The sequence below is a fragment of the Genypterus blacodes genome, unplaced genomic scaffold (assembly GCF_046128005.1).
Source record: "Genypterus blacodes isolate CSIRO-AG114 ecotype Tasmania unplaced genomic scaffold, CSIRO-AGI_Gbla_v1 ptg000129l_1, whole genome shotgun sequence".
Classification (NCBI taxonomy): Eukaryota; Metazoa; Chordata; class Actinopteri; order Ophidiiformes; family Ophidiidae; genus Genypterus; species Genypterus blacodes.
The window spans coordinates 247,996-265,711 of NW_027466931.1; the positions used below are offsets into that span (position 1 = coordinate 247,996).

A 17,716-nucleotide genomic window follows, 5' to 3' on the forward strand; every position below is an offset into this window, starting at 1 on the left:
CTCTGTCTCTCTGTGATAGCAACACCATTACTGAGATGACAAGCCCCCCCCCCACACACAGCTTCCATCTTGTGGCAGATAATTTGACACAAACACAAAACATATTGCTGGATTATATGCTACCTCTCTCCACACACACACAAAACATTTCGCACACTGTATGATGTAATCATGTGACATTCACACACACACACACATAATCTGTGAAATGCTTTATTATAATTCAGCACGAGGTCACAGAGACGGAATACAAACACTTCTCTTCCTGCCTACAGCCAAGGGTGAGGGGGAGGGGAACGTTTCCTCACAATACCCCTATAACGTAAAAAACATAAGAAGAAAAAAGTAAACGTGGATGTACACCGCTTCCAACACGTCTTTGATGTGGGAGACATTTAGACTTCAGGGTGACTGTGGTGATTTTTACTGGCGGCCATGTTGCCTCCATCACTGCGGAGCATGCTAAAGCTAACACGTTCCCTGTCCTGTAAAAAAAAGGTTGTCAGATTTGACTTGCTTTTACTATCAAAGCAGCAAACATTTGATGGGTTCAGGTTCTAATGTGGTTCTGAATAAGTAAACAATAAGATAAATGTCCCAAAGTTCTACAGAAAGGCATGTTGGAAATGTTTTAGTTGTATTAGTGTGGAATGTTTCTGATCTGATCCCTTTAGCCTTAGCTCAGTTTGCAGTTCTTCACAGTTCCACAGTTCAGGGTCGGAGCCCAGATGGTTCTGGAAGGTTCCCTATTGGCTTTCTCCCTGTACTGAGCTGCAGGTGGGTTATCCTGTTCTGTAACATGGTCTCCATCATCAATACATTGGTATGTTCTGGCACAAAACAAGAACAAAGAGAGGCCGGTTCTGAACTCTCTCCGTCCCATTTAAAACTCGTATTAAAACACAAACTCGCTCTCTGGATAATGACATTGCTTCTTAATCCAACCTGCTAGACCACATACACGCATGACCTCATTCGCATTGTGATCTTTGACATGAGAGATCTTGAGGTTTAAACACAAAATCCACATAAGTTTCTAAAAGTCACGCGCGCACGTTATTAATTAAGTTACTTTGAATCAGGAGTCGCTGATACCGTAAATGTGTAGCTGCGCCAGAACGTGGGCATGCAGCATGTTTACATCCACGTTAACACTTGATTATATTCCAATTAAAACGTTTCTCAAATAATAGCATGAACTCTCAACGCATTCTTGATTTTGGAGACATTGGAGAAAATGTATTTATTGCATTAATCGCAGTATAATCAAAGTTTTAACACACACAAAACAGGCCTGAACAGTTACAAACATTTATGAGTGACACTTAGTCTTACTTTTAAAAAATAAGAGCAAAACGCATTTAAGACTAAAATTTGACTTATGAGCGGCTTGATGCATACTGGCCCGGTCTCCTCGTGGCTGCCTGAACACGTTAAACCTGAATAAATGTGGATCGGATCAGATCTGGAGAGTTCAGAAGCAGAAGGTTTCGTACCAGCGCGATCACACAGCTCAGTAAAGGGGCCATCAAAGTTCGTAGGAGGAGGTAGACAGAGATACAGAACAGTGATGTGGTAGCTGGAGTCCAACTGTAGAGATGGTTTAGTCCTTAGCAGTCCGCCTGAGGTTGCTTTGCAAATCCCGCTGCAGTGATTTTCGGTTGATGAATGGTTTGGTATAAACCTCGGACATTCCACTGAAGGTCCACCTGAGGCCTGATCTTCCTGGTATGGTAACGTGTGGTTTGTGGTTCGCTGGAGTGAGGAGGAGAACAAGGATGAGGAGGAGGAGTCAGTGTGACCACAGTGACCCCTCATTGGCTTCCTTGCTTGCAGGTAAAATGTGATCGTGTTGTCATTTTTACCACAACAAACTGATTCTGATTAGCTGTGACCAAACCGCCCCCACCCTCCTCCTCCTCTGTGCTGGCTCCAGGTTGTGGCTGAGATGGGATTTGTAGTCTTGCGTTGTCGTCCACGCAGTATGAAGCGATCGCCTTGTTGCAACCAGCCATAGTCCTTGGAGCCTGATTTGTAGACTGTGTGCATCGCCACGTTGTGACTTCCTGCTTGGCTTCCAGCTGTGATTCTATTGGTGGAGGGAAGGAGCTAGAAGAACCAACGGAATGCTTCGCCGGTCGGGACAGAGGGCGGCCGCTGAGGAAAGAGAGACAAAATGATGCTGTTTGGCAGAAATACCACTGACATGCAATGGCCTTCCTCCAGGGGGTGACATTAATCATGGGGTAATGACAAGGGTTGATTGAAAAGTCCTGAGCCATAGTGCAGTAAGCAGGTGTATAATATTTCAGAGAGTTAAAACATAATTGTGCATATACCTTCTCTGCTTCTGTGGTGCTTCAATTGAGCGCAGGGATTCAAAGTTCAAAGTTTTAGAGGTTCCCAAGCTGTGAGTTGGACAAACTTGGACTTACCTCCTAGAACCTCCCATGGACCATGCTCAGTGACCCATACCTGCCTCGAGAACCCATCCAATCTTATATGGGACCCTGGATGCTTCTCAGTGATAACTATAACTTTCTTAGAGACCCATCAGCTGGTTGGTACTCGCATCAAACTCGAGTCGTATCAGGTGCCGTACACACAAAGTGTGTAACAATAAGCAAAAGAGAGAGGAAGTCCACATCTGCATTTCAAAATAACTTTCTAAGATATACCAAGAAGCTGCTTCGGACCTCTACAAACTTATGTACTTGGCTACTTAGCTGGCTGCTATCCATGATTGTGGCTTTGATCTACTTTCACCTTTTGTGGCTCCTCACATGTTGACTCCTCCCCAAACACAAACAAATCCTTAATATGGAAGACATTTGGCCTCGGATGATGACATCATATCAGCCAAGGTGGATGTTTAATGATGAAAGCCCTCCAGCGCCATTGGCAGACGTTTGGCGAGTTAGACCTCTCTACTCTAGGCTCAGGACTTTCCAGTCAACCCCTCTTCCCATTGGGATTAACTGAATCAATGACACTTGCTGGGTGAAATCTGCCTTTTAGGGCATCATCAAAGAGATTGGATGAGAGATGAGGCAAGAGTGTGAAACTACCTGCTAACGCACACACACGCTCACACACACACACAGCGTTGTCACTCGTAGTTAGCCTCCACAGGTCCAATTAGCATGTAATTGAACGATTACAGCTGCTAATTCACTCTGTGTGTGTGTGTGTGTTTGTGTGCGTGTGAGTTGTAGCTGAGGGAGTAATTGGTGTTAGACGAGATTCCCACAGGAAGACTTGTGTGTGAGTGTTGTGTGTGTGTGTGTGTTTGTGCATATGTGTGTGTAGAGAGCGAGAGATGTATAGAGTGATCAGTGAGGTCAAGCATTAGTGTCAATGATTTATTGATTTACATTAATTCTCATCACACACACACACACACACACACACAAGCAGATAACATAAATATCCTCCCCTCTCCCTATCTGTCTTTCCCTTGCTTGCTCTATCGCTCTGTGAATCAGTGGAGCTGTGTGTGTGTGAGTGTGTGTGTGTGTGTGTGTGTGTGTGTGTGTGTGTGTGCATGTGTTGGCAGCCTGCCAAGCCTCAGCAGGGATCGAGCTTTCTCTTTTCACCGCCCACCATCTGCACAGTGCTCTCTCACTCTGTCTCACACACGCACACACACACATTCGCGCACAGATTCTCACACTCTCAGCAGGGTAAAGCGATGCCTTCCAGCTCATGTCTCGCTGGCGGTGATCTGGGTTAAGTGAGCCAGGCCACACACTCGAGTGAGCACACACGCGCACACGCACGACACACACACACACACACACACACACACACACTCTCTTTCTCTTTTATTTAGCCATTTAGAAAAGTTTAGATGGTCTTTGTATGTTCACTCTCAGGTGTGTGTGTACCCTCACCTCCAGCGTGCCGCCTCCTCCTCCCCCTGGTTTCTTCTTTAGCTCTTCACACTTCCTGAACTTGCAGATCTGGTGACCCGTCTTCCTGTTGCGGCAGGACGAGCAGACGCCGCAGTTGATCAGCCGCCGGCATGGCCCGCACACACCACAGCGCTTCCTCTTCCTCTTAGCCACTGTCCCTGACGACGCAGATGAGGCCACGCCCCCTCCTGTCACACCCGATGTGGGCGATGAGGAGGAGTGGCAGGGAGAGGAGTTGGCGTGCTGCTGGCAGTCCGTTAACGCCCGTTGGCCGCTTGTCATCTGGAATGCACTGCCAGTGTCCGAGATCCCACCCCCTGCTGACCCCATCGCCATGACGATAACCCCGGGTGGTAATCCAAGCCCACCCAGGAAGCTGCCACCCATCACCCCTCCACTATTGCAGCTCCCGCCCTCTGATAGGCCCATCATATCTGGGTGGGCGTGACCCTGCCTGTTCATGACACCGCAATCTGCCCCGCTGCCGAAACCGGACAGGAAGTTTCCGTTGCTAGGCGCCATTGGGTGGTGGTGTGCTGTTCCCTGTGTGACAGGAAGCGAGGTGGCACCGTGTCCTTGTTTTTCAGCTCCTCCCTCCTCGCTGTTCCCCCCACCCCCCCCTGCTGACCCCCTGCCACCCTGGTGCATGCTGGTGCCATGTGGGTGAGCGGAGGCCATGTGACCCGCTGTTGTAGCCCCAGCAACAGAGGGGTGGTGGTGGTGGTGATGTGCTGTGGTGGCAGCGGCTGCAGCCGCCGCGGCTACAGGTTTGGGTCTGCCCCAGAACATGGCTGCTGGGTGGTTCACGTTCATGTTGTCGTGGCAACCCCAAGGAGCCGTCGCCATTGCTCCAAGCCGGGCGGCGGTGGATGGGAAGATGGGGGTGGCGGCGGCCAGACGCGCCGCCAGTTTGGCCGACTGAGGGAAGTTGGTGACGTTCATGTTGACGTTGGTCTTGTAGAAGTTGGCGATGGACGAACGATAGCGATCCATCTCTGTGGTGTAGTCCAGCATTGGCGCCAGGCTCGACACCTGCAACCAATCAGGAAAGACCTGCCTCAATGTTTAAAGTGGGACGCGGTTTGTGTTAGGGTTAGATTTTCAGGAAACTAAACATGAAATAAATCACAGACATGTTTTTACGTGAATTGGAACGTTTGGGAGATAAGTGGATTTAGCACTAGGCAAACCTCACAGGACAGGACAGTTGTATGAACCACTGAAAAATAGGGACTATTTTCAACTGGACTGGTCACAATTCATTGAGGCAGAAATCTCCATTTATGACCTTGAAAGAATTAGGAATGTGATGGTGGGAGGAGCCAAAGTTTCTCATCTACCTTTTTTCGCAATAATTTCATGCATTTAAAAATGTCAACGTGTGTCATAATTTGTTAAAGTGCGAATTCCCTCTTTCCCACAAAGTTGTGAAACGTCACAAAACGTAAGGGGAACTGTTGGTCTCACCTGTCCCTGTCCGGCGTAGCCATGGTGATTTGGGTGATGGTGGGAGGAGGCGGAGCTTCTCTGGAGCATCGAGGTGAGGTCGCTCTCCACGCATACACCGCTCGTCACGCCCGACATGGCCACATTCATGCAAACACATACAAACACACGCACGCGCTCCCTCACAGGGGGGAGCTGACAAGCAGTCGGTTTGGTGCGGATGACTTGCTTTACTCTGCGAATGGAAACAAAGAGACATGTGACGTTAGCGTTGAGGTAAAGATGGAGCATCATCATTACATCCTCAAATCTGTCCACAATAATTTGTTTTTCATCCTCTTACTTCCTCTTCTCTGATTAAATGAGATCAAATCTCCTCTTAGCTCCACACCCCCTCGTCCTGACCTCCCCGAAATCAAACAGTAGACGTAGTTGTTTGTGATGCTTGAGTTTTTCTGACATTTGAGCATTTCCGTTTTAAGATTTTTCTGTTCGTAACTTCAAATTGCGGGAAACACAGGTCAACCGCACTACTGAGACTCGTGATTGGTTTGTCGGAAACAGCGCCATCTAGCCTATTTCATGCTAAGAAGTGGAGGGTATGATCATGTGGCCCGTAAGGTAGAATCAATAAGTGAAAGGACACCATGAAAGAGAAGAAAAGACAAAAAAGCTAAATCAGGCAAGGAAGGAATCCACCTGAATCCTGCCATGGTGCCTCTGAGCAAGGCACCAGCATAACCTCTGACCAACTCACACAGACACGCAGGCAGGGTAACACAGCAGATGCAACACAGATGGTCAAACCTGATTGTGAGGCGCTCAGTGTGTGTGTATGTGTGTGTGTGCGTGCGTGCGCGCGCGCGGGCGTGCACGATCTTAAAACGTGTGAATGATTGCAAGTAAATGTTTGTTTGTGTGGTTTCACACACACATTCACAAGTGAGAGTGTGTGTGTACGAACGTGTTTAGTGTGTGTTTGGAATCGAGAAACAGCGTGCAGCTTCCAAGGAGCACGAGTGTGCCTCCGCTCTGTGTGTGTGTGTGTGTGTGTTTGTGCGCGCCTGTACAAGCCCGTGCGTGTGTGTGTGCGCGTGTGTGTGTGTGTATCCTCCACCCACCCTCCCCCTTTCCTCCCTCGAGGCGTAACTAATTACCCTGTCTGGTCAACCGGGCCAGCATGAGCTCCGACAGAAGGTCACGGTGGCCACCGGCCGCGAGGGGGAAACGACTCTCCCACGCGACACATTAACCCCCCCCCCCCCCCTCCCCCCTGCGGCGCAGCGCGAGGAAGGAAGGGGGAGGGAGGGGGGTGTAAAAAAAAAAAACCCCACTCACACACCCGATAAGAACCGATAAATACCGTAAACACAGCATGCAGAGAGAGGGAGGAGGAGAAAAGGAGAAGATGGACGGCGCGTGCCGCTGCTAGCTAGCTACTTACCGGGCCCGCGAGGAGGAGGTGGAGGAGGAGGGGAGGAGGGGGAGGAAGAAGAGGAGAGGATGGAGGAGAAGGAGAGGAAGAAGGAAGGAGACCGTCTGGGAATTAGCCCGCCACGGATCATGGCTGGCGGGAAGGAGAGAGAGAGAGAGAGAGAGAGAGAGAGAGAGAGAGAGAGAGAGATGGAGAGAGGGGGGAGAGAGGGATTTGTCTGACGGTACCGAGGAGAGAAGGAGGAGGAGGGGGGTAACGGATAACGCAGAGGGGGGGGGGCGCGGATGGATAATCACCTGGGCTTGGCACGAGCAAGTGAGGGAGCGAGAGAGAGAGAGAGAGTGTGTGAGGGAGGGAGGGGGGGCGTTAAATCAGTCAGGAAGCAGCGGCTCCGTGGAGACCCTGCAGAGGCGGGAAAAAAAGAGAAGAGGAGCTCGAGGAAAAAAAGAAGGAAAAAAGACACGAAGAAAAGAGGAGGAGTGGGGGGGGGGGGGGGGGGGGGGGTGATTAATGGCGGAGGTTATACGAACGGATACGTGCGTCATCCTCGTAAGGCGGGAGCGTGAAGTGAGTGAAGTGGGAGGGGGGAGGGTGCACGCGATCGACGTTGAATAGCGGAAAGAAAATGGGGGAGCAGTTAAGTCGTCCATGAGGAATCTTTACTCAAATAACCCTTCAAATACATGCCTCTTTTTGTTTATTTCATACCATGTACTGTTTGTATTTACTTTTTAAAAATGTATTCTTTTTATTGATAAATATATTCTATACATACATTTCCTTACACTTAGACGTACATTCATTCATTCATTTCCTTACAATGACAATGATTGTATTGTTTGCAAAAGTAAATAATATATTTATATGTTACAGAAAAGGACACATGACCAAACCATAATTTTCCAGTTGATCGATAAGTCTTGGGCCTATTTGTGCTGTAAGGATTTATCAGTCAGATCTTGCAACTACGTGTGTGAAAAACACTCACATTACATCACTGAAATTTTATACAGGCACTGACAAGCTCAGAATTTATCAATCAGCCTGTCGAATACGCACAAGACAGATTTAGCTCCATTAGACTAAATTACTCATTAAAGAAACCCCAGTTTCTGTGGTTGTTGATGGGTAAGATGATGTCTGATGATAAGTTGTGAGCCTAGACATTACACAACTTCTCAATTCATTAAAATGGCTTAATACTTGAATTGACTTGACTTGACTTGAATTACTTATCAATCAACTGTTCACACACACATTTGGCTTCATTAAACTTATTTGTTATTGTTAATAATAATAATAATAATGTTGTTGTTGACAAAAGTAGGATTGACTGATAAATTGTGAGGCCATTTCTATACATGTACTTCCTAAGTACTGCACACCTTCCCAATGCATAATGGGAAAGGCTTATTATTTATCAATCAGAACTTCACACACCTTTATAGGACATTGGGCTCCATTTATTTGACTGAACGACCCAGCTGTCTGTGGCTATTATCGTTGATAGGTTGTATAAGGATTGAATGATAAGTTGTGAGCCAATTTATTTAAGGATCTATCTATATATTATACAACTTCCTGGTGCATTATGGGAAAGGCTGACTACTTATCAATCAGCGCTTTTAACGGCAACAACCAGAGCGCCTGTAACGCTACACAAGTAGCTGAAGCTCGCCATCCAGTGGAAGAATTTGGTAAGCACAGAACAGTCATCCTTGCAGACTTTCTGTTTTTCTTTGTGTTTTATTTCTTTCGTTTTCTTCCATGTCTTGCTCTCTTTTCTTTCGCTCTTTTGAGTGAAAAACAAAACAAACTCTCTCGAATGACGCTGAATCTTGCATGGTCTGTTGCAAGCAGCCGTACATGTTTATGACTGCGGCTAATTGTTTAGCTCTGTTCAGGTAACAGCTAGACACAACCAACTATAAGAAAATTCAACTTAGTATATTCAATTACATATTTGTATAAATGTACAGTATAACAGTATCGAACACCTCTTCCGGGGGAACTACAGGAGAGCAGTTGCGTTGGTGGTATAGTGGTTAGCATAGCTGCCTTCCAAGCAGTTGACCCGGGTTCGATTCCCGGCCAACGCAGTCTTCTTTTCAACCCGAAACATTTTTGTTTTTACATTGTATTTCTAGATTTTTGTAGAAAAAAGTCAAGAGTTGGACAGGCGAAATCCATAAGAGAAGGAAGTTGTGGAATTGGAGGTAGGGATGTAATTGACATCCCGCAAACACGGCTGCTAGTTTAATCCATTATTTATTAAAAACAAACGCTGAAGCAGGAATATAATATGATCCGCTGTAGTGCCAATGCAATGTACTAATGACAGACAGACAGACAGACACACAGACAGACAGATAGATAGATAGATAGATAGATAGATAGATAGATAGATAGATAGATAGATAGATAGATAGATAGATAGATAACTCTGCGTGTAAACTAAACTCCGCTAACTTGGATATGGGAAAAATAAATAAATAAATAAATGAAAACCTCTTGTTGCTAGGAGCGGCAGCCTCCCGTAGCGCAGGCTCTGATTGGCCCACGGTCTGTCACCTCGGGCCAATCAGATCTCAGTGCGTCCGCCATGAGAATCCATAATCTGTTTTTTAATCATTACTACTACAATTTATTATCGATGTCAGAGGATTGAGAAGGTTGTGTTTGTTTCGTTTATTCCACCCATGTTGTACTGCTACTCGTCAATGTATCACCCATATTAAGCTGACAACTGGGTATATTTAAAGTAATTATAAATCAAAGTGGCATATTATTCTGTTATTGTTATTGTTACTGTTAATTGTGTGATGAATTTGCTGCTGTTCGGTTACATTTAGACGATTTCCAGTATATTCGTGAAATCGTCTGTATTTTCAAAGACTGACAGCAGCAGGAGGCTCGGTGCCGTTACCGGCGGCGGGGGGCTGTAATGGCGGACTATCAGGTTTTTACAACGAGAACATACAGCTCTTCCGGCTTAGGTAACGTGTGTTTTGTCTTTCAGAATAGAAGCCCGGTTTGTGGCAAAAATACAACTTCGGATCGAGTTAAGAGAAAGTGTGTTTCTTATTCAAGGGATCGCACCCCATCATTTAAGGTCCTCAGTCTTCAAAATAACTGGGCGTTTTCGAGGGATTTACAGACTTCTTGGAAAATATTTTAGGGTTAAAAGGAGCTACAGTGCTGTGAAAAAGTATTTGCCCCTTACAGATTTCTGTTTTGGCACATTTGTCAAACTTTAATGTTTCAGATTATCAAACAAATTTTGACATCAGACTTATTAAGGGGAAAAAGCTATTCAAACCAACCTGGCCCTGGGTGAAAAAGTTATGTCCCCCTAAACCTATTACCTGGTTGTGCCACCCTTGGCGGCAACAACTGCAATGAAGCTTTTGCGATAACTGGTAATGAGTCTTTCCCACTGCTGTGAAGGAGTTTTAGCCCACTCTTTTTTTTGCAGAATTGTTTTAATTCTGCCACATTGGAGGGTTTTCAAGCATGAACCACAGCATCTCAATCGAGTTTAAGTCCGGACTTTGACTAGGCCACTTCAAAACCTTCATTTTGTTTTTGTGGAGGCGGACTTGCTGGTATGCTTCGGATCTTGGCTTCTGTGGTCTCTTATGCCATAGCATGTTTTTTGTCCTGTATAAAGCATTTTGTAGTATTCCGGAACTATTATATTTGCAATTTACTGATGATCTTACGCCAGAGTGGGCTCTTATTCTGAAGGCCACGCATGGTAGACGGCGGAAGTGGGGTGCCTCGTGCCACGGGCTTGACGTACCGCTGCGCTGATGGCGGCGGGGCTGGCGGAGGGTCGCACCGAGGAGGGAGAGCGAGGAGGCGGAGAGACGGAGAAAGGAGGCCCCGGCACAGAGCCGAGACACAGCAGCAGCAGCAGCAACAACAACAACGGAGGAATCAGCAAACAACAACAACAACAGGCAGTGGAGGGAAGCGGCCGGCCCGTACACAGCATGATGGAGCGGTACGACTGTTTTGGTTTGGTAGCTAGCTTTTAGTTTTTACCGTTAACGGCAGCAGTGTTAGCTAGCAGCTACATTAACGTATGACCGTAGGATAACTCAGTTTCGTCTTAAATTAGCGTGAAATTAGCTTCTACCTGTTGTGATTAGATATAATTGAATTGTGCGTGTATGCGCGCGCGTGTGTACGTGTTTGTGTGGCCTTGTCACATGTGTGCGTGTGCATGTGTGCGTGTGCGTGTGTGTTATTTTAGAATCCCAGGCCATGACTTGTGACGTTTACTATGCTGTCATTTCATGGCTATCTGCTTGACGTGTGTGTGCGCGCGCGTGCGCGTGCAGCACTGCAGCATGCAGGCAGAACTTGGCCTCTGTGAGAAACTCTTTGCAGACCACCAGCGTTTGCTGTGAGCCCAGCTGAACTCTTGCCTTTACACTGCAGCGTGTGAATGTGTATTTATGTGTGCGTGAGAGATAGAGGGAGTGTGTGAGCGGGGGAGTGTGTGTGCTGCTGAGAGAGGGAGCATTGTAGGTTTGCGGTTGGGGTCGGCGCAGTGATGAATATCAAACAGGTCTGTAGTATTGGACGTTTCATCTGTGTGTGTGTGTGTGTGTGTGTGTGAGAGAGAGAGAGAGAGAGAGTGTGAGTGTGTGAAACATACCGCTGTCATTGTTTATCAATCAACAATTGTCTTTATTCTCTCTCGCCTTTCTCTCTAGTTTGGGACCTCCTATTGGCTATCATCCCGTCTTGCTCCACCAGCCACTGCACTACTGCCACTGCATTACTACTCATAGTTTTTAAAAGTAGTATTCAGCATTAGTAGCTGTATAAGCTTTGATTTAACTTTCCCAAGTGAATCAGTGACAACCAACTGTCTGCTGACGGTGCCGGATACAACACTGATATCTGTAATTTTCTGTTTTGAGTGCTTATGGACTTGAAAGAGCGACTATTCGGAGTTACCAGGATTGTCACATGGACTTTTGGGGGCCCCTTGATGTTTTGGGGCCCCCCCAGATTCTTCCTCCTTCCTCTTGATCTTCTGTGAAATTTTTCCTCTAACAAAATTGCTAACACCCCCCTATAAGTTTCTGTTAAACTCGAAAGAATCTTGGCTTGAAGATGTAGTTTGGCTCCATTCAGGATTTCAACTTTGTCAGCTAACATCTGGTTAGCGGCTAGTGGCTGGCAGGTAGCTGTGGCGTGGGGCTAGGTCCAGGCAGAGCAGGGGTGCGATGGAGTACCACTCTGGTGGTAGCCTGCCCCTGCTGGGGAGACCGCGATACTGCCCTGGTGCCAACGCTAATGGAGGGTACCTGTGTGAAACCGGACACTGCTGTGGAGAAACAGGTTGCTGCACATACTACTACGAACTCTGGTGTAAGTTTACTCACCTGTTGTACTTCAGTCATTGGAATTATCATGGGTGTCAAAAAATGTATGCTGAGGCAATTGGAAATGTGAACATGCAAGTACATCCAGTCAACGCAGTCTGAGTCGAGATGCAGTTGCAGTCTTAGCTGAGTTGGTTCGCTCAACAGATACTTTTCACATAATTTGGCAATGTGTCAAAAATCAGCTGCAATCGTGTAGCACATATAAATAGTTCCTGCACTGTGGGGAGAACGCATGACCTGTTGGGAGTTTGTTGATCTTGCCACTCAGTCAACTCAGTCCACTCATACGCTTACTCGTAATAGTTTTAATGAACAGTGTGCTTCGTATTTATGAATGAAGATGGCAGAGTCGGAGGCTGGGACCACATGTTCATATTCGCTTCTGAGTAAGGCTTTTAATCGCTCAACGTTAACCTCATTGATACCATAGGTATTGAAGATCCGTGGTTATTTCACTGAAATGAAATGTGTGTATTTGAGTTGAAGAAATACTGAAACTGTTGCATTTTGTAGGAAAAATACAGACCAATTGAGGATATCCAAGAAGGTAATCTCAGCTGGTCAGGTCCTGAACTGAATGTGTGTGTTCATGTTTCAGGGTTCTGGTTGTTGTGGACCGTCCTGATCCTGTTCAGCTGCTGCTGTGCTTACAGGCACCGCCGAGCCAAACTGAGAGTCCAGCAGCAGCAGAGGCAGAGAGAGATCAGCCTGCTGGCCTACCAGGGGGCCAGCTCCTACCCGTCCTCCATGCTGGACCTCAGTGAGTCGCCTGTCTGTCTCTTGGCTGACGTTCATGTAAACCTCAAGACACAAGTGACATCAGTGGGGAACATGTTTATTCTAGTGACATGCCGAAACATTTCTTTGTTTCAGAAAGTTTTTTGCCCAGGAGAAATTTTGCTGAGAAAGCTTTAGAACTTATTTGTTTCTTATTAAATGTATACTATTTTTGTCTCTGCCATTACTATTTATAGATTTTTGTTCTCTTGAAACTCATTCTGCAACTGAAACGGCTCTCCTGTGTGACAATGCAGTCGGTTGTTTTCTCAGTGGAAATTTACAGCGCCGCTTTGGGCTGAAAGGGACATTTCACAGAATATCTCCATGAGTGTCAGTGTGTTAAGTGTGTAAGAGATTCAGCAAAACTCAGCCTTTATGCCTGCATTGTGGTCTATCTGCTCCGGTTGGTGTGGAAATTTGTCGCTGTCCCACTTCTACAGTGGATTTCATGCAGTTTGATGTTCTGAAGAAAAGACGACAGCTTGTCCATGCTAACAAAGTCAGCCTTTCAGAAATTCACCCCAAAAATTTTGAGGTGCACAAAACAATCAGATAAACAAACTACTCTGAATGCAGTGAGGAGAAGTGTATTTGTTCAAGCTTACTTCAAATAAAGCCCAAATAAAGGAAGATGAGAGAACTTTTTGTCCCGACACACTCTCGACCTTTTCATGCTCCGTTCATCTAAAAACGTAGCTCTACTCTAATGTCTATCTGCCTGTCTCAGGTTTCCTGGCATCTCTGAAGTTGCCGTCTTATGAGGAGGTGGCCGCTCAGCCCTCCACCCCTCCGCCCCCGTACAGCTCTGTGTTCACCACCCCCCGCTACCCACAACCCCCCCGCACAGTCAACCCTCACCTGCTGACACAGCATGGCCCGCTGCTGCACCACCATCCACTCAGCGACGGCCCCTCCTCCCTCAGCTCTGACAACAGGTATCTGAACAGTTCTTGAATTACACTTACATTTAAATAACTTTCTAAACCAATGAGGCCTGATGTATTTTGTTAATAAATTCATAAATTATGTGTTTGGGTCTCTTTCCTCTAGTTCGAGTTGTTCCTGCGACTCCTGCTGCCCGTCTTCTCCATGTAGCTCCTCCCTCTCTGCACCCATCACCTATGAGACAGACACAAGCCATGCCTCCACACCCAGCGAGGTTGCGCCTCTCGCTCGCGACGCGACCCTGGAGACCATTTCTGCTGCTGCCTCCTGTTTGGAGGCCGATGAGATGCCATCGGGTACAGAGAGGATAGTTGATATGGAAACTCCTGAAGCGAAACTTGCGATGGACCCAGCTGTTCCTGACACTGTTACCGTGGCAGTTGTTACCAGGGTCGCTTCTCCCCAGCCTCCGCCCTCTTCCAGTCCTGAGATGGTTCTTACGGTTGGGACAGCATCTCCTGTAATGCAACAGCTTGACCTGGTACCAACTACTACAAAAATCAGCTCCAGTAGCTCACTTACACCCTCTAGTCCAACTCTTGTTGACACAAAGGTTCCTTCTACCCTAATAATAGGCACCTGTGGTCCTAATGAGGGCCCCATAACTTCCCCTGTCCCAAAATGTACCCCAAGTCCAAGTACCCCAATAGCTAGTACTTCTAAAAACCAAACCCTGGAATCCCTCAATCTAACAAGAACAGATAAAACCAATGTTACAAGTAGCCCGACCTCAAGACCATCCCCAGATGCTGGCAGAGCTATAGTTCCAACACCTGAAACCCTTCCAATACTTTCAAACCCAATCCTTTCCCCAGACCCAGCACATTCAAAACCTACCCTAGGTCCAGACTCAAATCTTATCCTTACTCCAGAACCATTGTCCTCAAATTTTACCCCAACTCCATTGCCAGGACCTTCAAACATCACCTTAGATTTAGAATCAATTTCCTCAAGCCTTGCCCAAATTTCAGTGCCAGGACCTTCAGTTCTTATCCAAGATCTAGAAACTTCTGACCCTGTCATAGCTAACAAGCTAGCCTCCTGCTCACCCACTTCAAGCCCATATCAGACTCCAGCATTGTTCCCTAGCTCAGGTCTGACCATGGGTCCTCCCAGCCCAGCATCAGACCTGTCCTCACACCCCATTGCTGTGGCTGGACTTGTAAGTGGCCTGGATCTACCTGCATGCCCTTCACTGGTCCTAACTACATCCTCACAGTTGGACCTTGCCAATCTAAGCATCCAGCCTGGTTTTAGTGGCTCTGGACCATGCTGTGGTGTTGTCTCTAGTCCTCTCTCTTCTCCTGGTGGCTCAGTTTCGACTCCTCAACTCCCAGCTCCCACCACTTCCTCTTTCCCCTGCCCAGCTATAATGGTAAACCTTGAATCCTTGTCTTCCCCCGAAGCCCGGTCATCATCCTCACCCCTTCCCTCACCTCCTTCCCCTACCTCCACCTCCCTCTTAGCCCCAGTTTTACTCTTGGACCCCCTTACTGCTCTGCACCAGTCTGATCGAGGGACCACCTCAGCCTCATCAGGCCACGCCTCCTCCCTCTCGCCTTCGCCTCGCGCCACTCAGTCCCCCCCGAAACAGACTCTCTTCTCCCCCTGTGTGGACATCTTTGAACCGGGGCCTCCTAGCTGGGGAGAAGATGAGGAGGAGGATCAGGAGGAAGAGAACAACAATGATGATGACGAAGAGGATGATGTGGGAGCAGATGAGAGCCAGTACAGACACCGGCGCCTTACTGGCGACTCTGGAATTGAAGTGTGCCGATGTCGCGTGGAGGAAGAAGATGAGGAAGAGGAAGACAGGAAGGACGATAGCAAAGATGGAGGAGAGAGGGATAAAATAGGAAGTGGCATCACCAACCTCCATGATAGCGTGGACTGTCCTGGCCGAAGTCAGGCAACCACCGGGGAAGGACTCGCACTGTGTAACCCCACGTCTACCACCATGCTGTCATCTGAGGACTGCAGGGATGTTGTTATCGTCATGGAGACGGCCTGATTGAGATGTGTCATGGATCAAAACCATTCATCATCCAAGAAACAAGTTCAGACGGGCTGAACGTGTCCACCCTTCAGACTGTTTAAAGAACATTCTGTGACCTGGAGGCTGTAAACACAGATGGTTCAGATTGTGGATGACTTAACTAGTCTTGTTCTGCCGCTGTTATGAGTCAGACGAGAGCTGATTAGTCGTAGCAGACACGGTTCCAAGTAGGATGGGCTTATGCACGAGGAGAACAGGTGTTTTTAGTAAGTGGAGAGGTTCACTAAATTATTCATACATTATCACGAAAACTTAGAAGCCCATTGTTTAAGAAAGCTTTATTAGTTCCACATCGATCTCAGGCGCCTCACAAATCTCTCAGCACATAATAAAAATAAAATCTTTAAAGTCAACTCCGTTAGGGTTTCAGACAATGAATATTAAAATAATTAACATTTCACTGTGGCATTTTTAAGCTTAAGATTATTGAGGAATTTGTCCCAATCAGAATTCACTGAAAATTTAATCATGTCCCTTCACTCAATGCCATTAGACCTCTAATGTGGCTGTGAGGGGTTGAAAATAAAGTTTGTTTTCACAACAACTCATCTACATTTTGCGGACTGGAAAATGTCTCTCTCGTCTTCAGTGATGACGAAGGTTCTGAAAACGTGTTGTTGACAAATTGACAGTCAAGCCGAAAGAGAGGGACTCAACGTAGGAGGATGATTCAGCCTGACTGACAGCAAGGCAACTGATTCATTCATCAGGTAGCACACTTTGACCAGGGCAAGAGCTGAATGGGGTGGGCGGCAGGGGGACACTTTGTCAGACCTGACGGATTTGTGGTGGGTACGGAACTGGTTTACAAGTTTAGTGGAATGTTTCAGGGTCAGGCATCAGACAGGTTTTCTGTTCAGCAGAGAGAAGCCTTTTGTGTAACCAGAACAAACAGCGTGGACTTTTTAGAGACAACACAGCCACAGGGACACGTCATCCCTTCCGTCTTGGTCTTTCTGTCTCTGCTTCTGAGCGCAGATGCAACAAAACCTCTCACACTCAAGAAAACCCTACTGTAGGCTCTGTTATCTGTTCGGTTCTCTCTGTTTCATACGCGAGTCCACATTTGAACATTTAACATTAGGCCATAGTAAGCAAGTTAATTGAGGTAAGTAAGCTGTACGCCCTTCAGAGTATATTTTGAGTAATACGTATTTGTTAACATTTGTGAAGTCCTCGTGCCGGTGTATTCTGATCTATAATCGGCGAAGAATCAGAAATTTGTGATAAGCAATATTTTCCCATTCGTAAGAGTCTGTGTTTGTTTATATTGATATAAAAATACAGGACAAATACTTCACCAAGGTTCCACGATGAAGTAAGATTGCAGGTTAAAATTGCGTAACTCCAGTTTTGGGCGTTGTTGCATTTTAACTGGCAGAGCTAGCACTTTCTTATGTCTATGAAGCCGTTAAAAATCTCTCTAAACATCTTCCGTTAAACTAAACAAAGCAAAGATTTCAATGTAATGTTTACATCCACACTATAGTCTGATTTTTGTCCTTGATGCAATAACCTAAGTAAGTAGGATTCTGCAGTTTGCGCTACATTGCCTTAATTTTAGTATAATCAAAGTTTTAACATGCATGTAAATGTACTGAGTGACTAGTCTGGTTACTATTGACCAGTTTACACAAAATATTGGCCAATTTTGAAAAGTTTATTCCATGAAATGATGTTAATCATCCTGTGATATTCAGAACACAAGTACACTTGGAGCAGGTTACCATAATCT

At 46.5% G+C, this 17,716-nt stretch overlaps 1 protein-coding gene and 1 non-coding gene across 2 annotated transcripts; both read left to right on the forward strand.

Moving 5' to 3' along the window:
* Positions 1–8,822: 8,822 nt before the first annotated feature.
* trnag-ucc (transfer RNA glycine (anticodon UCC)) lies at positions 8,823–8,894 on the forward strand. The gene has a single exon. It is a non-coding gene; the product is annotated as a tRNA-Gly (tRNA).
* A 1,686-nt stretch (positions 8,895–10,580) lies between these two features.
* Positions 10,581–17,357, forward strand: LOC143010706 (uncharacterized). The gene is made up of 5 exons (XM_076163197.1): positions 10,581–10,801; positions 11,520–12,183; positions 12,799–12,960; positions 13,708–13,915; positions 14,031–17,357. The coding sequence occupies exons 2-5, from the start codon at positions 12,039–12,041 to the stop codon at positions 15,934–15,936; spliced, it is 2,421 nt and encodes an 806-aa protein (XP_076019312.1). The 5' UTR covers positions 10,581–10,801; positions 11,520–12,038; the 3' UTR covers positions 15,937–17,357.
* Positions 17,358–17,716: the final 359 nt, after the last annotated feature.